This window comes from Oryza glaberrima, chromosome 7 (assembly GCF_000147395.1).
Source record: "Oryza glaberrima chromosome 7, OglaRS2, whole genome shotgun sequence".
Lineage (NCBI taxonomy): Eukaryota > Viridiplantae > Streptophyta > Magnoliopsida > Poales > Poaceae > Oryza > Oryza glaberrima.
In genome coordinates this window covers 6,845,894-6,855,901 of record NC_068332.1, presented here as the reverse complement: position 1 = coordinate 6,855,901, position 10,008 = coordinate 6,845,894, and the positions used below count along the sequence as shown (strand labels likewise).

Sequence of the window (10,008 nt, the reverse complement as noted above, 5' to 3'; positions counted from 1 at the left end):
TCCTTGGCCGTCTCAAGTTTCCTTCCTTGCCATGACACAGAAAACCAGGGTTTACAGGGAAATAAATGGAGGGAAACAACAGGGTATACAACAATTCCAGGGTGACCTGGATGGAGCCTTGTTGAGGAATCTTTGCTCTCTGTTGTCATGTTGTTTTTTTATGATTCTTTTTGTTTGTGAAGTTGTAACCTAAACTTTGCGCCTTTTCCTTCTTAATGCAATGATCGCACAACTCACTTCAAGTTTTCTGTTTATAAAATTTGCAGCATCATTCTTGTCCCACAGATTCAGTCCAACTCACTGGTTACTTATACCATTTCACTGAATCTGTTTATACTAAAAGAACTTTTCTTTCTCACATCTATGGAGTGAACACGGTCAGTCAGAACATACAAACAACAAGCAAACATGGTAAATTAACCAGCAAGAAAAAAATGTTATCACTTGTCACAGCTCTAATGATGATGCTGTTACATTGTAATCCAATCATTTAATCCGCCTCCATACTAGTTATACCACTAGCCTACTACCACTGCTACACTACAATCCTGACCAAGTTTCTTCTCTGAATTCAGAACAAGACACTCTGAAGTCTGAAGTACATACAGTGTACAGTCACCTAAACATAGAGAGCTCTGAATTCTGAACAATTTGATCCCCTGTAACTTGCTTCTTCAAGGGACATATAAACCTGACCACATTATGTACACAGCAATCACTCTTAGGCCTGAATGTCTGATGATAGATGCTGCCTGGCAATGCTGCCATTTGGCCTTCCATGCGTCAAGGTTTGTTTAAGCCATTAAATCTGCAATTGTTAAGCAGCTAAAAGTTTTTCTTTGCAAAATTCGTTGAGGACAATACCTTATAATAGAAAATAAAATATAATAACTATTTTACTAGTGCCTGAAACTTTTCAGATGAACAAAAAAACTCCTTTCGTATGACATAACGTATGTAATTCAGGTGTTTTCACGTTATGTTTGCCGCGTACAATGTTATTTCTCATACCAGATAGTTTCGAAGTCCAACGAAAGTTTTCTTCAAGGTATCCCTCGTCCTACCTATCTGATGGTGACAAGGTGGTCAAAACAAACTGTCCAAATCACCAAATTCAGCTCATTGACTGAAGAACAATATCACTTCTAGTCTCATATTCTCATGCTATTCACTCTTAAGTCATGTTGTAATCGGCAATATTCGAGCAGCCAAATTCATCTGTAAAGAGGCTTGAGTCACTTGACAGACACTGACCTTGGAGAAAAAACATAGAGAAAATAGAGGACTTTTACGGTACATTCTACTACAAGTATATACTTGCAGTATATAAAAGGGTATGTTTGGTATTTGTTAAAAATCTGAAAATGGCTGTTTAGTCATTTGAAGTTAGGATTTATTTTCATCGGGAGTAATTTTCCACCGGTAGTAGAGATTTTTTGGTCGCACTTGCATCTGAAAATATTTATCAGCACTGTTAAGTTTTGGCATGCATAGCCATGATCCATCAATTTGATAGATGGTGACTAGTTAGTCCATACTTTTTTGCCAGACATATCAAGTTCTCAGTATCTACTATGTTGATTTCTCAGTTTATGATGGGATGATTTGCCAGTTTTATCAATCCCTGCACGGAGGCGGCACCAGGAGACAGTCATGCAAAATGAAAACGACTATGGCTATCAGTACAATATCTCAATGGGGCTGGGGCTGGCGACCGGGCAAACGAGAGGCTGGGACGCGTCGTCGCCGACGGCACCGAGTTTGGCTCTGGCGCTTGGAGAGTTTTGGTTGTCGGCGGCGGCGATAGCGCATGGAACTAAGGAAAGCTAACCTCTCGAGCGGATTTCTCTCAAGCCGGATCTGAAAAAAAAACGCGAAAATACAAAAATACCCTTTTTAATTTATACTGCAAACTAATTTAGAGAGAGATCAGATGAATCTGTACCGTTGGATCGTTTATACTACAAGTATATACTTGCAGTATAGAGTACCGTAATCAGTTTGTGAGCTCTGATTATGAGGTATCCATGTTTTCCTATGAAACATTAGGCTTGGACTACATATTAAGTTTATCAATATTGAAAGTTGTTAAGAGCATTATAGTCTTCTCCCATCTCTTTTACATATCATATATACCTATTTGGCCTAACTCAATATTGCAACAAGTTCGATCCTTAATTTCTCTCTTCTTTCAGTATTTGACAAAAGTGAAACATGTGTTCCCTATATCCATGTTCATGATGAGTTATCTATTCGAAGACGTGCCGGAAATCCTAATTAATTTGGAAATGAGAGGCTTCGGGTCGTTACAGTGCCAGATCAACCTACAGTGCCCTCCTCCTTGGCCATCTCCAGCTTTCTGTTCTTGCCATGACAGAGAAATCCTAGGCCCCAATTTGTTGCAAATACTCGCAAGACTTGCAGTGGGTGTCGCTGTTACTGGACTGCATCATGCCTTGAGAAAAGAGAACTATCACCCCAGGGAACTGCATATGTGTGATCAAGTTACACAGAGAAACATTGATCACATTTGATGAAATTATCAGGGAACTGCGTTTTGTTCTCTATGAGTGCTTTTGGTTAGCTATTTTGTTTGTTCAGTTGTGGCCAGACTCTGCACTTCTTCTTGATGGAATGAATGCGCACACACATCTTTCGCACATTCACTAAAACATATGTGTGCACTTCTTGTTTTCTGTTATAATATTTACAGGTTACAGCACCAGTTGTTGTCCCACAAATGTGCTCAGCTCAAGCCCTATGTCCAAGTCATTGATTAGACCATCCCAATGAACTGAATCTCTTGTACTAAATGAAGTTCTCTTTCTCACCTGTGGAGTGGTCAGTCAATCAGAAAGAACAAGAAACTAGGGCTGTGTTTAGTTCCCTTCAAACTTCTAACTTTTTCGTGTAGGATCAAATCACAATAACTAAGCCAACCAAAGGGGGAGTGAATGGTTGGTATACCCAAAAACTGAAAACTTTTAGCAGAAATAAACGTTACCCTCAAATTCGACGGATCGCGTCTGACCGAAGGTGTTGCGCTGGTCTGACCGCCTGATGAACGTCGGTCTGACCGATGTACATTGATCGGTTGAACCGCCGAGATCGCCTGCTAGCTCCTGCCTTCGCTGCCGGTCTGACCGCCTCGTACCCACCAGTCTGATCGCCGCAATGTTGCCGGTCTGACCGCCGGTGCGTTGCCGGTTAGACCGCCGAAACCCAGAGAACACAAATCGAAGAACTCTTAAAGTGGATGACGACTTTATTGATTCTCTCTGTGTTTATAAAGTGCACCAACAGCACTCCTTACAAAAATTTCGACTAAACTCAAAACCGTAACTCAAAACTCAACTCAATTGCTCTCAAAAGCGATACCGGGAAGCCTCACGCTCCCCCTCTATTTATACCCGAGGTAGGCAGCCTAAAGCCACGAACCAAACTCATACTAGGAGTCCTAAACACCTTAGGAAACCCTCTAGCACAAGAACCAAACTTTAAATAACCAATTATACCAAATTTGGACTCCTTCCAAATTCGACTCCGCATCCCATATGCACACAATAACTCCATCGTATGCCATATGGAATCTTCACCAACCACGTGCATCAACTCTAGCCTAAGTATCCCACATGATCTCTGACCACCACGGACGTCGTCTTATCCCCAAGCCGACTCCCGGTCCATCACCGCAAATACTCTCCCCGAGGCATCGAGTCACCTACACATGAAATAAACAAAGAAACCATATTCCGAGACCAAGCTATCTCCAACTTGACTCATTAGTAGCAAACAACAGTATTACATACGTATAGTATCCATCTAGAAGCCATAATCATGAAATAATCACGGATATCCAAACAAACAACCCGAAACCGAAACCGACACAGAGTCGGCCGGTTAGACCACGGGCTGGGCCGGTCTGACCGCGCGATACACGCCGGTCTGACCGGCAACACCTGCCCGGTCTGACCGGTCACATGAAATAACAGCAGTATCCTGTAGATTCACCAGTGAAATCCAATCATCTCCATAACCACTTCGTGAATAAATTCCAAATATCAAAACCAATAATCTCCGATGCCAATTGTTCATCACAAAATAATAATCAAAAACACCTTTGATTTTACATTTCGTCACATCAAATATTTAGACACATGCATGAAGCATTAAATGTAGACGAAAAAAATCAATTGCACAGTTTCCATGTAAATTGCGAGACAAATCTTTTGAGCCTAATTACGCCATGATTTGACAATGTGGTGCTAAAGTAAACATTTGCTAATGAGGGATTAATTAGGCTTAATAGATTCGTCTCACTATTTACAGACGGAATCTGTAATTTGTAATTGTTTTGTTATTAGTCTATGTTTAATACTTCAAATGTGTGTCCGTATACATCAAATTTTTTTTTTGCCAGAATAACTAAACACGGCCTAGGTAAACTTGAAAGAAAATACTGTTCTCACAGGTCTAATGATGATGATTCCATTGGAATCCAATCCTCCCGATTCTTTTCTGATTAAGATATATATTTTATCTCGGTTTCCGTTGCCACACTTTTCAAACCACTAAACGGTACATTTTGCATGAAAACTTTCTATATAGGAATTGCTTTAAAATATTAGATAAATCTATTTTCAAGTTTAGAATAATTAAAACTTAATTAATCATACGCTATTGGTTTTCTTGTTTTATTATGTGAACTCAAATAGGGTAAAGTACTAACAAAAGTTTTTTTTTCCCTTTTTCTGAACAAGGCTGACCAAATTATGTAGCCCACAATCTATTGCTCGATACTCCCTCCTTACTCATAAAAGAACTCGTTTAGGGTAATGTTTAAGTCAAACCTTCGGAATATAAATCATGAATAACTCTCAAGTTGTTGAGTTTGAAAATATAAAAATTATATGAATATATTTGTCTTGAAAAATACTTTCATAAAAATATACATTTATCACTTTTCAATAAATATTTTTATAGTAAAAAAATCAAAGTTTGTGTTTTGGAGACTGTGTCGCTTTTCAAAATGACTTTCTTTACGAGTCCCGAGGGAGTACATGCTTTGGCTTCTCTGAAAGGCGAAGGGCTGCTCTTGACCTCAATTCTGCATCAATTTTTACCATATATCAAGGTTTGTTTAACCCATCAAATCTGCTCTCATTAAGCAGACATCTTGGCTTAGCACATTAATATTTATATAACATACTGTATATAATAACCAGTTACTAGTTTCTGAATCCTTTTTTTAGATGAGCACAGAACTATGTTCGTCAGGCAGCGTTTGTCATGTTTCTTCATGGATGAAAGCTGTGTAACGTCATCTTTGTCGCGTACAATTTTATTTCTCAAATTGTCATGCCAGATACTTTCAAAGTCCAATAGAAAATTTCTACAGGGTATCGATCGTCCTGCCCGTCTGATGGTGACAAGGTGGTCAAAAGAAACTGCCCAAATCACAAGATTTCACTGCTAGTCTCATGCTCTCATGGTATGATCACTCGTCTTCTTTAAATGCACAGCAATCCGTGTCAAATTATCAAAAGCAAGGAACTCAAGCAATGGCAAATTAAGGAGGGATGTGTTTAGCACTCAGTTAATCGTCTGACATACAATTCTTACCGCATGGTAAACCAGAAAAAAGAAACAAAGAATTTTGTGAATTGACACAGCTTGTACTTCAGTTCAGATACTATGGCCTGCTTGGACTTTGTTCACAAAATTCTTTGTTTCTTTTTTTTCCGGATTGTCACAGTTCAGATACTATATATTCACAAATGTATCTAACTTAAGTACTCATGTTCTCTGATGAACATTGGACTTTGTTCCTGAGAAAGAGTGAGGTTGTGAGTTTATGAGCTATATTATGTTCATCAAGGGTGAAACATATGCTTGCTCCATGTTTTCTGTTTATAAAATTTGCAGCATCATTCTTTCCCCACAGATGAGCTCAACTCAATTCCTATATCCAAGTCATGGATTAAACCATCTCACTGAACCTCTCTTTCTCACTTCAACAGAGAAGAACACATGGTAAGCCAGAAATGTATAAAGAGGGTAATCACTTGTCACTCCTCTAATGATATGACTGCATCGTAATCTAATCCTTCAATCAGCCAACATACTAGTTATACCACTGCTACACTACACTTTGTAACTAACTAAAGGTTTCTTCTCGGAATTCTGCACAAGACACTCTGGATTCTGATTGTCTGAACAACATACAGTGTACATTCCCCTAAACACAGAGAGCTCTGAAATCTTAACCACTTGATCCCCTACAAACTTTCTTCTTCAAAGGACAAATGAACCTGACCAAAAAGTCTGTTTAAGCCATTAAATCTGCAAATCTTAAAGCAGCCAATATTTTTCTTTAGCAAAATTGGTTGAGGACAAAACCATAAATAAATAAATACAGTATAACCAATTTAGGCTGTGTTTAGTTCAAGCCAAAGTTTGGGTTTTGGTTGAAATTGAAGATGATGTGACTGAAAAGTTGTGTGTGTATGACAGGTTGATGTGATGGGAAAAGTAGGAAGTTTGGATGAAAAGTTTGGATCTAAACACACCCTTACTAGCGTCTGAAGCTCGGATGAACATTTGACTTTGTTCGTCACACATAGCATCGTCATGGATGAAGTCTGTGTTCACGTCATCTTTGGCGCGTAGAATTTAATATCACAAATCATCATACCTGATATTTTCAGAGACTAATAAAAAATTTCTTCAGAGTATCGCCTTGACCTACCTATCTGATAGTGACAAGGTGGTCAAAAGAAGTGGCCCAAATCACCAAATTCAGCTCATTGACTGAAGAAGGACATCACTGCTAGTCTCAACTTGTATCAAATCCTTGTTAAATCATCGAATGAAAAGAACATAAGCAATGCCAATTCAAGGATGGATGTGCATTTATCCACAAATCTTGAGCACAACATGGTGAACTTGATCCAGGAAATAAAAAAAAAAAAAGAATTGTCACTTGACACAGCTCTGATGAATCTGTGATGATGAGTAACACTCAGTATACTACATTAATTAGAATCAAATCATTAATCAAATCTCCAATCTGGAGTAACACTGCTAAACTAGAAACTAACCTGCATATCATACTGCTCATAAGCCACTAATCCTTAACCATCTCTGAATTCTGAACTTGCCTGAGAACTCTGAATACTGAACATGTCTGAAAACTCTGAATTTATATACAGTGGTGCAGTCACAGAGAGAGAGAGAGAGAGAGAGAGAGAGCTCAGAAGAATGGCGCGCCGAGCGGCTCCGTCTTCGCCGCCGGCGGCGGCGCGAGCATGGAGAGGTCGTCGGCCTGCAGCAGCGAGCCGAGGCCCTGGAGGTCGTCGAGGCTCATCCCCATGAGCCAGTCGTCGTCGCGCGCCTCCTCCTTGGGCAGCAGGGCGTCGTCGAACGACGCCGCCGGCAGCGAGTAGTCCATCTCCGGGAACGCGTCGCTGTCGACGACCTCCGACTCCGGCGTCCGCGTCTCCCCCCACGACTGCGCCGCCGCCATGGCCTCCTCCTCCTCCTTCCTGCTCTGCATCTTCTCCCACTCGTTCTTCTTGTTGTACAGCCGGCACAGCACCCAGTCATCCAGCCTGAGCGCGCCCGCGCCCGCGGCGGCGGCGGCGCCGCCCTTCTTGGCGAGGCGGTACTCGTGCATGATCCACTCCGTCTTGACGCCGCGGGGGGGCTTGCCGTGGTAGAACACGAGCGCCTTCTTGATCCCGGCCGTCCTGCCGTTGTGCAGCACGGGCTTGTCGGCGCCGGTGGCCTTCCAGTAGCCCGAGGCGGCGGCGCGGTTGGGGCGGGAGCCGTTGGGGTACTTGCGGTCGCGCGGGGTGAAGAAGTACCACTCGCGGCGGCCGAAGAGGGCGCGGTGGGGGAGGTCCCATGGGTCGTGGCGGTAGAGGTCGAGCTCGGCGATGATGGGGACCGGGGCGGCGCGGCCCGCGGCGCGCGGGCAGAGGTAGTGCGCCACCAGCTCCTCGTCGGTGGGGTGGAAGCGGAAGCCCGGCGGGAGGTTCAGGTCCGCCTCGGCGTCGCGCACTCGCCGCTTCGCCGCCGCCATGGACACGAGGTGTTCGATCTTGGGACTTGAGGGAATGAGGGTGGTGGGTTGTTGGATGTGTGTGGCGGCGGGGGTGGGAGGGAGATATATATAGAGGGAGGTGGGAATGGAGAAGATTCGTGGGAAGGAGAGGGGGGGTCGAGGTGGATATGGGGAGGGTGGAGGAGGAGGAAGAAGCACTGCAGCGGCATATTCGGTCGTCTGTCTGTCCTCTGTCCGTTACTCGGTTGATGTTCATCTGCTTTTTTTATTTTTTTACCTTTAATTTTAAAAGTTAACCGTTCTAAAATTTGTTTTAAAAATCTAAACCTTTTTACAATGTTAGCCCGCTTACGCGTGGCAAAATAATACCGTCACACTCACAAAGCCCGCAATGGTTGTGATAGTTTTGTCATGTCACGGTGACATAGCAGGACAATATTGTCACGCCAGCTAGGGGTGAAAGCGGTCACGGAAATTACCGATCGACCGGACATCGTTTTCGTTTAAAGGGTACCGTTTCCGACTGTATCGTTTTTGGCTATTTTTAAATTTTATTTTTTCTAATTTCTTTCTACATCGTATTAATGTAGATACTGAGTACTTTAAATAATAAATATGGTCAATTACCGGCCGATCGAGCATCGTTTCCGAAGTGATGCTATCGATTCCGACCGTTTCCGATCGTTTTCACCCCTAACGCCAACCATACCGACATGGCCAAATAGCATTGTCACAATATTTAGACGAGCGTGGTAATGGTGTTTTACCACACTAACCCGCCTGGCATGATCAATAAAATTAAAGATTTTATAGGTTATAACTGTTGTATCAAAATATGAGGATTCTTACAATGACTCACATGATTCCAATCACTTCAATAATTCTAAATCCAACCACATGCTTGCAAAGGAAATCTAGGCAACTAAAAATTCAAACATTGACAACTGTAGTGACTAAAAGAAAATCATTTGATTTAACCATGGTACGTGCTAAATGACCTTACAATTCTTATTTTATCTAACAAAGGGAATAAGTAGTAGTACCAGCTAATAATTAATACTCCCTCCGTCCCTAAATGTTTGACGCAGTTGACTTTATTTAAATATGTTTGACCATTCGTCTTATTCAAAAACTTTTACAAAATATGTAAAACTATATGTATAAATAAAAGTATATTTAACAATAAATTAAATGATAGGAAAAGAATTAATAATTACTTAAATCTTTTGAATAAGACGAACGGTCAAACATATTTAAAAAGTTAACAACGTCAAACATTTAGGGATGGAGGGAGTATATTACTTCCTCTGTAGCAGAGTACTATTCTTCGTCTAAATAGTATATCCCTTTAGTTTAAATTTGAACTAGAGAAGTACACTCATTTTAGGACGAAGAGAGTACCAAATTAAGCACATCCGCTATCTAGTTTTTTAAATTTATTTTGGAACGGATGGTGTACGTGGGAGTAACGAACACCACAGCGAAAGCGACGGTAAACATACATGATGCGAAACCGCTAATTCGCATCACGTATTATATATAGAGAGAGAGAGAGAGAGAGAAAACGAGGGAACAAAACCTACCGCGCGTACGTTAACGCCGATCGGCCGATCGATGTCTGGGTCGTTTTCAACTGTATAGTAGAGTGAGTGGTCTCCGGCGTGGCGGCTACCGGGGCGGCACGTGCGGCCATCGCCTAATTTCATCACAAAAAGGAAAGAAGAAAGAAAGGCGACCGATGGAGACGTGGACGGGGGGTCGCGCGCGAACGTACGTGTGGATTCATCGAACCTGACTGACCCGACCCGATCGACCCGAGCTTCTGGACGCTTTTGTTATCTAGGCCGACGGCGACGTATACAGGCCTCGTGTAGTTTGCAAAAACAAAATTTTTAGGTTATACTTCCTCCTTCGTATTTTAATATAGGAAAAAGTATGAATTA

General features: G+C 41.8%; 1 protein-coding gene across 1 annotated transcript; it reads right to left on the bottom strand.

The window, feature by feature from the left end:
• Positions 1–6,887: 6,887 nt before the first annotated feature.
• Positions 6,888–8,223, bottom strand: LOC127778415 (NAC domain-containing protein 67). Its single transcript, XM_052305012.1, has one exon. It carries the CDS (start codon positions 8,081–8,083, stop codon positions 7,253–7,255), a length of 831 nt encoding a protein of 276 aa, XP_052160972.1. The 5' UTR covers positions 8,084–8,223; the 3' UTR covers positions 6,888–7,252.
• Between the last annotated feature and the right edge of the window lie 1,785 nt (positions 8,224–10,008).

Excerpts from the sequence above, each read along its gene's own strand:
- LOC127778415 (XM_052305012.1), bottom strand. The coding sequence starts at position 8,083 with ATGGCGGCGGCGAAGCGGCGAGTGCGCGACGCCGAGGCGGACCTGAAC.